Source organism: Cygnus atratus, chromosome 6 (assembly GCF_013377495.2).
Source record: "Cygnus atratus isolate AKBS03 ecotype Queensland, Australia chromosome 6, CAtr_DNAZoo_HiC_assembly, whole genome shotgun sequence".
Classification (NCBI taxonomy): domain Eukaryota; kingdom Metazoa; phylum Chordata; class Aves; order Anseriformes; family Anatidae; genus Cygnus; species Cygnus atratus.
Window position 1 is genome coordinate 11,945,425 of NC_066367.1, and position 15,686 is coordinate 11,961,110.

A 15,686-nucleotide genomic window follows, 5' to 3' on the forward strand; every position below is an offset into this window, starting at 1 on the left:
CAGCTGAAGCACATATCAAAAAAACTTCAGCCAAGTCCCATCACGGATGCCAGCATCTCCCACAGATGAAGTGCTTGGGAAAGATACTGGCTAGAGAAACACGCTATCTTTATGCTGATTTGGCAGCTATGTCCTGAAAGGTGCTCCCTTGCAAGTCCAAAACAGCTTACAGAATGATGCAAACCAGTTCTTGTCCTTGCCTATGAGCAGCTACACGTAAACCACCTTAAACAAGAGTGGCTGTACAATATCAGATGAAAGGTTAATTTGGGGCATTTAGCTGTTCTCCAGCAATGACTGTCAAGGTCTGTGGCAGAGTAAGAAGGAAAGCACATCTGATACTTCCCCCAGACTTTCCCAGTTTGCAGCTATTTTTGGCTCAAGGACCCTGATTCAGTGCAGCTCTCATGCACCCCACACCTGGCTGTGTGAAGACTCCAGAGGCACCACTCTAGGGCTCTGGGTCTTTGATGCAATGCCCATTGCCAAGTACCCAGACAGAGGCTTTTATTACTTGAACATGAAGAGAGAATCTCCCTTATCAGTAGTTGCAGGTCTTACTGCTGGCGTACGCTGTGCAGTACAAGTACAAATGTGAACAAGTTTGGCGGAACAGATATAGAAACTCAATGGGGGATGCAAGCACAGAGAGCCAGACCTTTTCAAAAAGAAATATGACCAGTTATTGCATTAGACAGAAGTATATCCTAGGGTATGTACAAAAGCCAAGAGGAAAAACAGCGAGCTAAGAGGGTCCTTCATGCCCCTTGGTCTTGCTTTAGCCCAAAGACTTGGTGGTGGAGCCTGTGGAGACCTGCCTGCAACAGTCATAAGTATTTCACAGGCAGGTGTGAAGTGGCCCTTCCTCCAGACTTCAAGCAGTGACACAGAACATCCTTTCTTAAGGTTTATTTCTATTAAAAATAAATTAGCTGTATTTTCCTTGACTTGGCGAAAGAAAGCTAGCTGATTTTCAGCCAAGAACCTTCCAAACGCTGTTTCAAAATCACAAATTAGCTCATGTTCCCAAGTTCACATGAAATATAGCACATCTAAGCAGGGCACACCTTTTGAGCACACTGGCCAGTGCATACACATGGAAGCTGAGACAATGCTGTTTTCAATGTCTTGGTGACTGCTACTTGTGAGGGGCACAGGAGGTAAGGAAGCCAGGATGGAGGCACTTACCCAGATAGCACACAGACAGCAGTGGAGTTAAAAGAAATGTGTCTTGATGGAAAAGCAATAAAGAAAAAGGGTTGCAAATTTTAAATAGCATTTTCAAGTGCAAGAATTGCAGGCCAATTACATGTGTATTTTCAGTACTTAAAGGAGGCTTATAGAAAAGAGAGATAACAACTTTTTGCTCAATCAGATAATGACAGGACAAAGAGGAATGGTTTTAAACTAAAAGAGGGGAGATTTAGATTAGAGGTTAGGAGGTAATTCTTCACTCAGAGGGTGGTAAGGCACTGGAACAAGTTGCCCAGAGAGGCTGTGGATGCCCTATCCCTGGAGGTGTTCAAGACCAGGTTGGATGAGGCCCTGGGCAACCTGATCTAGTGGGTGGTGTCCCTGCCCTTGGCAGGGGGGGATGGAACTAGATGATCTTTAAGGTCCCTTCCAACCCAAGCCATTCTATGATTCTATGATCTATTTTTCAAACTATGTGGTAGCTTTTGAATTATTTATGTGAAAATACCAGCAATATGACAGGGATATGTTTCTTTCACAGACACGGATTACTAAGGTGTTTCAGAAGGAGAAATGTGACTCTGCCTGCAGAGTGCCTCAAAATGGGTGCTGCATGAGCCTGCTCAGCTCTAGACCCATGGGTGCAATAGGCATCCTCATGCCTGCAAGCAAAGCCTTCTAAATATGAAGCTGAGATACCTGGAGATATCTCTCATCCAACTGGAAAAGGATGGAGGGGAGGATAAAAGATGGGGAAAGACCAGATTTTGGTAAGAGTTGACTTCTGAGCCAGCAATATTGGGACAGTTCCAGTATGGACTGAGACACCCTGACAAATTCAAGTGTCTGGCTGGCTGGGAGGGTGTGTGCTCCCCACACTACTGCACACAAAACCCATGCCCAGCCCGTGACATGCAGCATTGCTCAAGAGGCAATGCTACTGAGATTAGGCAGAGAGACATATGAGCCCTTGCAGAGGCTCCGTAGGCTCTCTGTAACCCAGTGAGTTCCTCTGACCTGGGGAGAGGAAGAGGGACCACTGCTTCCCTTGGGGAGCAGCAGACAGAAGGTCTGCAGGAGTTGCCAGGCTACATCCCAAGAAAAAAAAATAATACATCATCAAGCTGAAACAGACACCTGTGCCTTTGCTTTTATTACATCTGGGACCACCCCTTACATTTGAGCCACTTGGGTGCTGAAGGGAAATTTTCCAGTACTCCTGATGTAACGGCACCAGCCCCACAAGTTCTGTATGCAGATGTCTGAGTTCCATGCCAGTCTTTTTATGAGCAGGTAGGTGCCGCCTAGTCCTGCTGCCCCCATGATGAAGAGCCCTCGATTAATTATCTGCAAGTACAAAGAGAAATCCTGGCATTGTCAGGAGCTTGCTCCCACCCTGCAGTACAAAGCAAAGCACCTGCAAATCACCTGCAGCAAGCACACACAGCTGCTCACTGGCACTCAGTGCCTGAAGCCAGCCCTCACTGCACTGCAGGCACATGAGAAGGGCTACAGACCTTTAGTCCTCAGAAGCAGGACCATAGGTCACCACACAGCTAATCACAGCACAGGGAGCTCAGAACAAGCCGCCTCCTGCTGCTTTCAACATGTACTGCCTTCTGCTGCAAGCACATCCTGACACAGTGACCAGCGAAGCCCCTTGGCCAAACAGCCCAGATGCCTGGTGCCAGCCAAAAGAGCAGCCCTCGTCCAGCACGTGCCAGGAAGATGTCAGCTGTAAGGATTATCCAGGCCGAAGGAGCAGCTTCAAGCAGGGAGCTCCCAGCACTGGTTAATGAGGGAAACACATGCTGGGAAAACACAGGACCCTGCACGTGCATGGCCCCCTAGGCTCTCTCCTGTGCCACCCTCCTGCAAGTGGGCTGTCTCAACACCTTCACCCACCTGGCAATATCCCACCACCAAAGCTCTCTCTACTGCAGCTGGGCAGTGCCAGTATACAGGATGTGGGGCTCACAGCAAGGGGAGGACGGGCACAAACTCTTACCTTTTTCTGCCATTTCCAGTGCTGAAGTGCCTTGTGGTAGCGAATTCTGCTGAAGGTCACCTGCGGGGATTGCATGATCAGGTCACCACCTCTGAGCCAGGTGGGAGCAGCTCACAGAGAGCTAGGATAGTGGGGAGCAAGCTTTGGCCTTACCATTGTGTAGAGTGGGATGATGGTAGAAGGCATGAGGGCATGGAGGAAGTTGTCTACCCGCTTCCGGAAAATGAACCATGTTGAATTGACATGCTCTCGCATCTGTAAGAGAGCAATCCACCACCAGCTTGCAGGATGTCTTGGAAGAGCCCCATGCTCTTTGGTAGCTCTTCCCCAAGCTCTCACTGCATGTCTCAGGCAGGCACCATGGGGAGCAGAGCCTGCCTGGCCTGAGCATTCCCAGCACAGAGTAAGCAAACAGACAAATATGGGTGACCCCTGACAAGGCCCAAAGGCAGCACTGCGAGAGCTGCCATCTCCCTGTCCAATTGTGGGTTCTTCACTGGGTAACAAGGCAGGACACCGCTGCATGGATAGTCCCCAGGACCACAGCCTGTGTGCTGTTTGCTTACCTCTATGTAGTTGTACATGGCTAAATCTGAGATTGCATGGTCATCTGGCACCCTCAGCCTAGAGAACTCAGGGAGGCAGGCACCTGGGAAAAGAAAGCAGCTGCTCACAGGCAGCTCCTTAGCAGGGCCTGCAGCTGCTTTCAGCTCCAGAGAGCTTCCCTTCAGCCATCTCACTCACCAAGGTCATTGTGGAACTGGTCCATTAATTCATCAAAGACCAGACAATCCTCAAAGCCCTGGGAGGAAGATGGGAGGGTAAATAGGCAGCAGGAGTCACACATTCACAAGAAACGCCCTCATATACTCTTAGTTAATGTAGCTGTTGGCAAGCATAGTGTCTCACTGACCACAGCTTCTGAGCAGGAGGCTTCCTGCCAGGGATCTTGCAGAGCAATGGTAGTGGGTGGCCTTTCCAGGCATCCTGGGTCTCCTACTGGACCACCCATCTCCACCCACCCCCAAGCAGTCCTCTGCCTCGTGGAAAGGTGGCACCACCGCCCTGTCCCTTGTCTGCTCCCCAGAATGCAGCCAGGTCCAATCAAGCAGACAGGTATCTGGAAGGAGTTCAACACCTGCCCATGCAGAGGACATCAAACTATGGAATGGGTCAGCCCTTGAGTTCTGTGGAGCTACACTCTAAAAATGGGCATTTCTGGGTGAAAAGAGTGGGGACCTGACTGACACAGTCCAGGCCAAGCTGTGAACTTACTGCATTCATGCCCTGTCCATAGAAGGGCACAACAGCATGAGCAGCATCTCCCATCAGCACACACCGGGAAGCAAGGTGGTAGGAGGAGCACTTCACAGATATCATGGCCTGGGCTGGCAGCAAAAAGTAATCGTGCTTCAGCTCTCGCCTTCAGGCAAAACAACAGATACTTCACTTGGTGGGACTGCAAGAGACAGCAAGAGCAAACCATGCCACGTCCAAGCTTAGGAAGCTAAGGCCACAGGCACTGTCTGCCTTGGTATGCAAAAATCACATCTGTTCACTGTTATATTTGTGCTGGGAAAAACAAGTGGAAGACCTATTTCATGAACTTCCCACTACACATTAAGCAAGCGTGATGTATGTACATTGAATAACATGATTTCACAAAGGCAGATAGCTTTGCTTCCCATAGCCGTGGCACAATATATTCAGACCAGTCTTGCTCGGGGTCCTACTGACACCAGTCAGTATGTGTGCTGGAAAGGCTGGTTCTGGTCCCCACCACCACCAGGACCCTCAAGGGCAGTGAGATGCTCCAGCTCCATGCTGCTGCCCTGGTGCCATTTGCCCAGTAGTGAGAGCCAGCCAGGGTCCCATTGCACAGGGAACATCATGCTTCTGGGAACTGCCTGCTCTTGTCTCACAGACCTGACTCTCGTTTTAGATACAGTTAAGTGCCAAACTTTGCATAGTCAGCACAGTTTGGATTTTTTTTCCAAGAATGACATCTGCCAGCCTAGCTTTTCTCAGTCTGTTAGCTGAGTTACACAAATGCTGAGATTTTAGATATTTCAACAGTGGGACTAGCTTCATACTGCTGTTTTCTGTGCACAAACCTCACCTTAGCTCTAGTGGAGCCACTTTACTCACTCAACCCTAATATAAAAAAGACCCACAGGTTATTATCTGCTAATCCATCTCCTGAGTTCGAGATCTTCAACAGCAATACAGAAGCAGTAGGAGGTGACCCACTTTTCACTTCCCACAGTGGCAGGGCCTGGACTGTACCTCCAAGGTACAGAACAGTGCTCAACTGTGACTTAGAGATTACTGCAGGATGGGACTGTGTCTTGCTGCTGAGCCTGTTACTCCACTGAAGAAGCAATGTGGACCCAAGACTCTCTGTTCCCCCTCTCCCACAGACCATGAAGAGCCACTCTAGCAGTGTTCACATGATGCTGGCCCACCAGCTTCAGCAGAGTCCGTGTCACAGCGAGCACATCCCCTGGTGTGGTGGTACTGTGCTGAGGAGCAACAAGGGGCAATGGGGACACTTACTCTCCAATGAGGGGGATAGAGTCTGGAAAGTAGGTCTGGAAAAAATCCAGTACTTGCTTGCCGGTCGTTAGCTTCTCAAATTCCTCGAAGGGCATGAAGAGTGTGCAGGTGAAGGACTTGTCCTGTCAGCAGGGGAGGAAGTTTGGAAAGAAGCCCAGAGGCCACAAAAAGTACCTGATGCATGGGACAGCAGCTCAATGCCCAGCCTGTTGGTCACCCAGCTGTTGCAGTGGCCAGTCTACCCAGTGGGGACCAGCGCCTAGTCACCCCATGTCCCATGGGTGTTTACATGTGCTGGGCATTGCTGGGGTGAAAGGGGTGGCAGACAAGGGCAGTGCAGGATTTGCTAAAGCAGGCCTGGCAGGCTGCATTTGTACTCCAATATCTGGTGGATATCATCCAGCTGCAGATAGGGAGGCAGCTGAGGTACCTGCTCAGCTCTGTGGAACAAAGCTAGCTCTGGGGGTGCTGCCCTGCACCCCCCAGGTGGGGGAAACACCTGGCTTAGGCTGGGGGTACCTCCAGGCACCTCTCCAAGCAGACATCAGCCCTCCCAGCCCACGCCACGTGTCTGCCACCACAGCCAGTTCCTTCCCACAAGCTCCATTCCCATTCCCCAAAGGAGGGTGCCTATGGGTTATCACCATGTTGGGCAGTGCAATCATCATGAAGGTGTTTCTCGGCCAGATGTGGAGGTAGTTTGGTTCCATGGCAAACTGAAAGAGAAATAAAATCACCGTGTATCCCCGATCTGCTGTGCCTGGCTTCTCCAGCCTAGCCTCAAGTTCCCTCCACACCAGTACACTAGTTCCTGTCCCTTGTACCTCAGGAAGAAACAATGACCTCAGGGCCCCTTTCCACTTCCTATAGTGTCTAGTGAGACACAGAGCAAGAGCAAGTGCAGGGCAAACCGGGGAGAGATCTGCTGGTTTGTGCTTGCTGTTGTCCACACAGGAACATTTGCATAGCCCCAAGAAATCTCAGAGCTAGGATGAACTCCATAGCTCTGGGGCAGGCCTCTTGGGATTTCCAGAGCCTAGCACTAAGACATTGGCCCCACCAATGAAAAAGAAACTCTGAAAACAGAAAGAGATGCCTGCCTTCTCCTAGGAAAGCTTTAAGCCCTTGGGAGGCTGACTGAACCCCAAGTGAGAAGTGAGTTCCTCTAACACTGCTGTAGCAGAACCATTATGAGAGGCAATGGGTGTCATACCTGAAGGGGCTGCAGCAACCCTGGGACAGGCACACTTACGTCTCCATCCCTTGGGGGGATTGTCAGCTCCATGTAGCCATGAGGAATGTACTCGTGACTGTAGTTGAAGCGCGTTTGCCTCATGAACTGCTTTCTGACAGTTGAGAAGGCTCCATCACATCCCACAATGAGATCGTAGGTGACTTCCAAGGGCGGCTGGTCAGATCTGGAGGCAGGAGAGTCCCTTGGAACAACCCCGCCATAAACCCCAGGCCAGCTCATCATCCCAGGGCACAGAAGACCCGCCTTTTGCAATTTGCTGCAGAAACGCCTGGGTCACCTGCAGCATTATTAATCTTCCAGGATATGGGGAGAATGCCTTTCACTGAAAACATCAGAATAAATAGTTATTCTGCAGACTGTCAAATGTGTAATTCTGCCAGATCTATCCAAGTACACAGCAGGCACTGTTGGTATAATGCTGCTGTTGCGTAGACCCTCCATCCCCAGATAAACGGGATGACATGACCAAAACTTAACACAACTGTGAAACAAGGTCATTACCTGCCCTTTCTGGTGAGCAATCTGACCCTGAAAGCCAGCACTACCGAGACTGGCATGTTTACTTCTTGCACAGGTCAGCAAGCATGTGTCTCACCTGTTACAAGTCTGCTGGGGGAGGTACTTAAGCGTTTTCAGCCTCTCTGTGAACTCTGCTTTGATATCTCTGCTTTCCAAAGCTGATGCCAAGTTTTGTCCACTCAAGAGTAACACAGTAGTTTTGAACAGAAATTGCTCAATTGTTTGAGGTTTTATGAATTATTAAGCAGAAATGACCGAACACAGCACTTTATCCCAGGCTTGTACAGGACTTACCTGTTTATGGTTAACATCCCCAGCTTTGCATTGCACTCCATGAGCTTGTGTCCAAAGTACAGTCTGGTGTTGGAGTATTTCTCAGCAGCTGTGAAAAGACAACTACAAGTAGAGGCTTGTACTGACCCCAAAAATATTTCCAAGGGATCCCTAAATTACAGGGATTTTTTGCTGTTACTGCAAGTCAGACCGTTGTGCTGAGCAGTGGCAGGCAGGTGGGGCACACTAGGATGTGTTTAGTTAACTCTGGTAAAAACTATTTAAAAACTGCAAGGAAACCTAAAAAGATTTCTTTCTTCCCTGCAGCGACATGGGTATTCACCTTTCTCCACCATCACTATGTAGTATTTCAGGACAGGACACAGTGCCTGCAGCCAATGGGAAGTTCAGGGAAATGTCACAGTCCCTAGGGGTGTTTAAGGAAAGGTTGGATGTGGTGCTGAGGGACATGGTTTAGTGGGTGACGTTGGTAGTAGGGGGATGGTTGGACCAGATGATCTTGAAGGTCTTTTCCAACCTTAATGATTCTATGATTCAACCTGGACAGCACACAGATTACATACTTTGCCGCAGTTTCTATTTGGCTAATACTATCGTGGGCCACAGAAAATGCCACAAGATGTAGCAAGGCTGAGGAGATACCTCCTGTTTTGGCTGGCAAAGCCCCAGTCAAGAGCAAACATGGGGAGAGCTGCTCCTCGGCGGTTTCTGCACCTGCAGAAAGGCCTCAGGGGGACTTGTCTGAATATGCTTTTGCTGCAGAGGAACAGCAGAGAAACAGCACAGGAGGAGAAAGGGAAGACAACGCAGAAGCACCAGCTGCAGCAATGTAGCCAGCGCAGCTCTGCGACAAGCATGTGGCCACAAAGACAGGACTTTGTACATTTTTGTAAACAGAGAGGACTGTACCCAAGTTAGCAAACTGCAGACTGCTCCTGCAAACAAAAACTCTCCCAGACTCCATGTCTTATCTAACCACAAGGGATAAAACATTGTTCTTTCTGAATTCCTCAAGTGAGTCTGAATTCTGCAAATTGCTCAGCTGGCACTTCCCACACTCAGCAGATGATGTGTTGTTCCTACCCACCTCAACCCTCTGTGGAGAGGGTAAATAACTACAGAGCAAACAACCTCACCAGACCTTCACCTCTGTAACGTGCAACGCAGCTCCTGCCTTGTGTTTCTGTTCATTTCTTACCTACAGCTTGCTCTTCCATGGATGCTAGAAGATGGTGTTGAGCACTCGAATCTCAGATCTACAGTGCAGGCAGAGGATTTCATTTCAAGTGCTACTGCTGAATTCTTCTTAGTAATGCAGCTGGTTTGCATATGTGCAAGAAAAGCCTGGGGCTCAAAGGCACTCAGCTGCAGTCTCCCGTTCATCAGGCAAACCCTAAATTTTTGGTGACTAGGATATAAAAGTGTTTGCAAATGGACCTGGAAACTTACCTGTTAACAGCTCTCTGTTTAAGTTTGCTCTGTCCACAGAGAGAATGTACTGCAAAACAAACAAACAGAGAGTGCAGAAAGCATTTCTGAAGGCCATTTTTCACAGGAAGATGACACATGCCACCTCCTCAAAATCCCCTAGTAATGGCCCTACTGAAACTGGGGTGCTTCCTTCATACAATCCCATCCTCACTCACAGCATTAAGACCATAAGCCCAGGCTGGGCAGACGTTCAAGCAGGAAACCAAAATGAGACTGACCCAGGCGCACTGCAATGAATGTACTCAAGACGAGCTGCACAGAGAAGCAAGGGAATCAAAACCTGTACATTGTGTTTGCCAGAAAATGGAAGATCTTTACAGAATGATTGGGATGCATAAACAGCTACATCGGACTAAGTATGGCAAGTCTAACGACGCATAAAATTAACGTTGTGTATTTTTGCAGGATGGGGAGAGAGGAAATCCTGAGATGAGGGTAACCTAATTTCTTCCAGAATGCTGTTGTCTCCATTTTGGCAGGTGCATCTCACTCCCCTCCCACCATCCATCACAGAGACCCCTTGTACTCTATGAAGCACCTCCAAAGGGAGAGCATGAGACAAGTACCTGGTTCTTCTTGCCATATGGAATGGAGTATTTCTTCCCAGATGGCGTGTGTATTCTCCGTGCATGCATGGGGATGCCTTTGGACACAATCTGAAATAGAAGGGAGGAGAACCCAGTTTTCCCACCAAAGCTAAGCCGTCAAGGGGCAGGACACAACCCACCAAGTGCCATCCCCCAAACACCACTCTCCAGGCAGAATGGAGCAATCTCTGCTCATAGGGTTTCTGCAGCCAGCCAAATTGCTGGGAAAAAAATTGCAAGGTAAATGCAGCAGGATGGAGTTGGGGGTCAGCATCAAACAACACCCAGGTGCAGGGGTATGAGCTGATGAAGCCTGAGCTCCCCTTTGCAGACAGACAAGGACCAGACTTGGAGAGCAGTGCAAACACCTGGATGTTACATGGCAGTGGGCACTCCAGGACAGTGCTGGGTCCTGATCACAGAAGTCAGCATGCAGGGGGACCAAGAGTCAGTCCAAAACTTGCTGAGGAAGCTAGAGAGAAGAGCAGGCCTAAAGGTCAAGATCTGGGGGGAAAATACAGAATTTGGCATGTCAGAGGGGAAACTTGCCCCTTCATCACACCCTTCTGTCACTCCAGCTCTTTTGGGAGGCCACTTGCTTCTGCCCTTTCTAGGAGGGAGTAGAGGTGGGCACTGGCAGGAGTTGCCTGAGTGGTGGCCACCCAGCGAAGCTCCCTCTGCCATGCACAGAGCCCAGCTGCCTGGGGCTGGGGATCCCCAGCAGTGGCAGCTGTACCGTGACGTGGCAGGGAGCCAGGCTGGAGGCATGCTGCCAGGGTGCTTGGCCTCAGCTTCCCTGAAAGCAGAGCTGCCCCTGCAGTGGCACCTGTCCATCACCAGCTGAAGTCAACAGCATCTCGACCCCAGAGACCCTGCATCTATAGAAGCAGTGAGGGTACCTGCTCTTCCATCCCCACAGCCTGGAGGGCCTGGCGTCCTCTGTGGGACAGGGCCAAGTTAATGCTTCTGCCACGGGCAAAGCTGGACATCCGAATATCTGCACAGAGAGAGCAGTTGGTTACACAGACACCTCCTGCATGGCTGCACCACCTGAAATCCCTGCAGCGGCATCAGGTGGATGGTGGGGAGTCTCCCACCTTCCCCCATCCCTCCACTACGACCAGCTCTGCAGCATCCTGCTGAGAAACCTGGTCCTGAGATGCTCCTTCCTCATATGGGATGCTGTTTCACATGCCATCCACACAGCAAAGTGGGCAGGTCACGTTCAGTTGCTGGGAAAGTATCTGAGCCACTGGAGAAGGGAATGGGCAGCTGAGTGTCCCTTCCTCTGTGCCTTCTCCAGTCTCAGAGAAGCTGCTGCAGCTGAGTGCAGCAAAGGAGCCACAGGGTCCTGACACCTCTGTGTAGCACCAAAGGACGTATTATCAAAGAGAGATGCTTCCCACCTAAGCAGAGGGAGCTGAGCAATTAATGTCTGGCAGCTTCTCATCCTCTGCTGAGTGCCACTGATGCTTTTCAGGACACTGGCAAGTCATGCTCTCAGATTTCCCTGGCTGTCCAGACAGTGTGTGTCACAGAGCCTCATCCCAATCCTGATACAGATGCCATCTTAGCAAGAGCCACAGGTCCAAAGATTGGGCAGAGGGGTAGGATTCATCCTCCTTGGAAGGCAGGCGAGAACATCCATCCTCCTGGCAGCAGCCAACTTATGGTGTTTCAGTAGCAACAGAAGTGGATGGACATGTAGTGCTGCTTCCAGCACCTCAGTCACTTCAGGAATGATGAGTGTTATCCTCACAGTAACAGCTGAATGCAGCTTGCTTCAGTTAATTTAACCACAGGGTTTTTTAACCCAAGAAACTTCTAGCACATAGAACATCCGGCAAAGAGTTTAACAGTTCAACAGCTGTGAAGAACCATTTCCTTTTTGTTCTGAACTTGCAACCTACTGGCTTCACGTGAGGCTGGCTGCTGTTCCTGCCAGAGTGAGCTGCAAACAGCTGCTCATGATGCAGGTCTTCACCATGCCCTGCTGTAGTTGTGCTTCTTCTGGTCTTAGGAGTCTCGGCTGGGCTGGTCCTCCCTGATGAGAAAGCTGCTCCCCACCTCTGGCTACCCACACCGCCCATCCTGAGACCTTGTCTGTAACTGCTTCCTGCTGCAGGGGCTCAGAGCTGTGCATGGTGCTCAGGATGGATGCCTGGGAGTTCTGGCCTGCTCCAACAACTTCCCAAGCAAGATGCTATCAGAGACCACATTTCACACAGGGCTTCTCCTACTCTCACTGCACATTTCAGTTGAGTTTCACCCTCCACAAGTGTCATTCTCATCTTCCATTTTGCTGCAGAGGTAGTGAAGGCAGACAATTTCTCTTCCTTTCAACAAGCACCTGGGCACTGGGCTGTGCCAGAGCTACAGCCAGTTCAGGCAGGAGCGAGAGCATCTCTCTGCCATGGAAGCCACAAGCTGCACACTCATGTCACCCTCTCTGACCTGCTTGTCTGGGACACTTCAGAGCATGCCCACACATACTACTGCAGCAGTGCCATGCTGCTGCTCATCCCTCCAGTACCTGTAGTACCAGGTACCCCCCAGTACCTCCACACCTGTTTGCCAAGTCCTACTTCTGCTACAGCTGGAGCTCAGAGTAAGGGCATGTGCAGCTCACTTTTTTCCCCATGACTAAAGGTCTTCATAACCTTCAGCGTGCCCCATACATCACTCCTCAACTCACAGGCACAAGCAGAAATGAGGAGAATGAGGAAATAACCTGACAAGAACCTTGCTTTTCTGACAGCTTAAGAACTCATTTCTGCAAACACCCATGGCTAACACATAGTGCTTGCTGTTGCATGCTGTGCCAGAGATGTGCCCACTCATTCTGTGCATCATTTGGAGCCTTTTCAATGTGGCACCCAAGTTTCAGAGCATGGGCTGTGATGTTCCAGCTCCTTTGACAGCATAATGTAACTAGTAAATACAAACACTTCTGCATTTTGACAGAGGCAGACAGCTCTGCAGTAGTCATGCTTCTGTGTGCCAGGGAAGATTACACTGAGAAATTGAAATACTCCACTGAGGGCCTCTTGTGAACTGTCACACTTACCAAAATGTTTCTTTCCACCCTAATAGTTTCTGAACTTGTAGCTTTCTTCCAGTGCTTCCAGACTTTGCTACTAGCCTTCCTTGAAGGCAAGGACAACCCTCTTACTGAACATGGATTCACTACACTTAGTGACAGGAGACCCTCCTCACCACTATTTATGCTGTTTAGGAGTCAAGTCAGTGCTTTTAGCCCTATGAGCAATGCTGCAGTATTAACAATAGCAATTGCTCCCAAAGTGCTGACAGTTCAATGGCACCGTGCTATATTTCTTAATGCAGAAACTAATTTTTGAAAAATAAGGATTTGAATCAGTATTTAAACCAAGGCCACAAAAAAGGCATAATATTAATATCTGAAGGGCTGGTTCTCTCCACACAAGGCAGTGTATTTCAAATAAATGCTTCCCCCAACCACCACAGAAGCTAAAGGAAAGAGTGAAAAGGACATCCACAACGTGACACTTTCAGATTCTGTTTTCTCCCTGCAGCTTCAGTGAGGTCATGCAGTTCCTCTTTTGTTTCTTAAAGGGCTGCCAGGAGTAAAGGGACACAAATATATTATTAAAGCAGTAATGTTCAAGCTGCACTTACCTTCTCTGGCTTCATAAACATCAACATGGAAACCTCGTCTAGCAAAGAAACAGGCATTTAATGCACCCACCTACAAGAGAAGGATCGGGAATGATGGATGAAGTGTTTCACTATTAGCTATATCACAGATCAATACTGAACTGCATCTCCTTCACAAGGGAAAACAGCAGTCGGAGGATGCAGTCCAGCAGAGATGAAGAGACCCTTTGATCAAGAACCATAGAGGACTTCTTCCTGGAGAGAGGGACTCTGGCATCCCTGATGGGTCTGCAGAGCCTCCAAGATCATCATTACAAAAGTTAGCCATCACAGCTCATTACATAAAGTAATATCAAGTTCAGGACTTGCTTACTTGTCAGTAACTGTGCAGGACTAACCTATTCAGCCAGAAACGACAGGAGCTGGTGCAGGCAAGCTCCCTCCTCCTCTCTGAGCTATACATATGACACTAAGGGACGTGGTGTAGTGATGGGACTCAGCAAGTTGGGCTGACGGATGGACTTGATCTTGAAGGTCTTTTCCAACTTAAATGATTCTATGATTTTATATTTATATTTCTTGGTGGAATTCAGGCTACTACAGCATTCTCCTGGGAACTGGAGGAAAAAAGGTAGACCTCTGAAAAAGCAAGATACTACCTTAAAAAGGACAGCACACATCCCACTTTTCATTTAAATGGATGCCTTTTTCTTCTTTAACTTCCATCATTAATCACTGTCAGAATGAACAGAACTACAGACTCTTCCCACTCTTTTTTCCAGCAACATAGGGACCAAGAAGCTAACAGCCAAAAAGTAAAAATGGAACTTCAGGTGCTGTAAAGCTACACGCTGTCTTTTAAAGTCAGACAACTCTGCAGCTAGCAATGGAAGAAAAATGGTCCCAAACAAAAATGGAAGAGGAAGGCATTTTCTGTTAGCTTAGCATTTACCAAGTCTCAGTCCTTGCAAAACATTTCACATTAGGGACTTAGTTAAAGCCAGGAACAGCCAATGCCATGGAAGATCTGGCAGTTGACTCTGCTTTAGGTGCCCTGAAAGGACCAAAGTGCAACTTGTTCATTCCCCGTCCCCCTACTCCCATCCCCCCGCGACTTACACTACTGTGCAGGAAAGAAAAGAGGAGTACCTGTCCTGGTACATGTACAATACCCAAACAAGGGCTGTATTAAGTGTACCTTTAAGTCTCTGCGATATCTCAGCAGCAAAGCTTTCCCTCAAAGAAGATCCCTTCTCTTAGTAAAAAGTCCTAGCTGCACTAACAATCCTTGCTGCCTCCTGCCATGAGACCCCAACCAGCTCCCTGATAATACCCTGCTCTCTGGCAGAAAAAAATAATTTTAAGAAAAATAGGATTAAAAGGAGCATTGAGATTTGAACTCGAGAGAGACGATATTATTCCCTTAATTTGCAAAACAAATCGGTTATTGAACTATGCTTCAAAAAAGTGAACATCATACAAAGGTGAAAGATAATATGGGCAAGAGATTTGACAACATTTTTCCTTGCCCATGCCAACCTGCCTGGTTACATTTGCTGTGTGTGCAGAGCAGCTCACTTGTGCTGGAGCTGCTTTTCCAGAGACCTTCATGTTCAAGCTCAGCTAGGAGCTTGGAGCTAGGAGCTCACCTTCATGTTCAAGCCGAGCAGTCACCCACTCTACTTCCCAGCAATGCTTGCATAGCCCCAGCTCCCTGGGGAGCACAGACAAATAGCAGACAAGTTGCATTTCCTACCAGACCACCTCCAACAATGGCAACTCTTTTCCCACGTGTGTTGCTGGACTCCATTGCTGTAACAGCCTCTCAACAGTGAGCTCTGAGCACTGCTGTCCCTGGGGAGGCTGCTGTCTCCTCTGACCCTGCTGCCTGCTCCCTCCTCACCAGAGGGAGGAGAATGGAGAGGATGTGGGTGGCTGAGTCATGCCTGGGTTCATTCCCTAGTTAATGTTAAAGCTCAACTCCCACCTCAGGCTGCCAGCACACCACGCTGAGCCTTAGGTAGAGACGTTTACCTACCTTGGTGTGAATGTGGTGTCCTTCAACACAGGCTTTTTTGAAAATGGCAAAGCAGTTCTGCAATCTTCAAGCACATAATGAAATGTAGCCTCCCTGCATGTGGAACAA

At 49.0% G+C, this 15,686-nt stretch overlaps 1 protein-coding gene across 2 annotated transcripts; it reads right to left on the minus strand.

Moving 5' to 3' along the window:
• Window positions 1–2,313: 2,313 nt before the first annotated feature.
• KMO (kynurenine 3-monooxygenase) lies at window positions 2,314–15,419 on the minus strand. 2 transcript variants are annotated; one of them, XM_035570613.2, is made up of 15 exons: window positions 15,190–15,419; window positions 13,562–13,631; window positions 10,804–10,901; window positions 9,884–9,973; window positions 9,276–9,324; window positions 7,827–7,914; window positions 7,011–7,176; window positions 6,403–6,474; window positions 5,759–5,880; window positions 4,478–4,625; window positions 3,947–4,004; window positions 3,769–3,851; window positions 3,356–3,457; window positions 3,203–3,262; window positions 2,314–2,541 (listed from the first exon to the last, which is right to left on the minus strand). In XM_035570613.2, exons 1-15 carry the CDS (start codon window positions 15,193–15,195, stop codon window positions 2,368–2,370), a joined length of 1,386 nt encoding a protein of 461 aa, XP_035426506.1. In that variant the 5' UTR covers window positions 15,196–15,419; the 3' UTR covers window positions 2,314–2,367. The 2 variants fall into 2 exon arrangements, with proteins under 2 accessions (XP_035426506.1, XP_035426500.1); XM_035570607.1 differs by having other exon boundaries at window positions 15,297–15,417.
• Between the last annotated feature and the right edge of the window lie 267 nt (window positions 15,420–15,686).

What these genes read in the sequence shown, in the direction of transcription:
- KMO (XM_035570607.1), bottom strand. Translation starts at nt 15,350, where the DNA reads ATGGAGTCCAGCAACACACGTGGGAAAAGAGTTGCCATTGTTGGAGGT. An exon ending in CCATTGTTGGAGGTGGTCTG is followed by an intron (nt 13,632 to 15,296) that starts GTAGGAAATGCA and finishes CTTCTCTTGTAG; the next exon opens with GTGGGTGCATTAAATGCCTG. An exon ending in TCATCCCACTCTACACAATG is followed by an intron (nt 3,263 to 3,355) that starts GTAAGGCCAAAG and finishes CAATCCCCGCAG; the next exon opens with GTGACCTTCAGCAGAATTCG.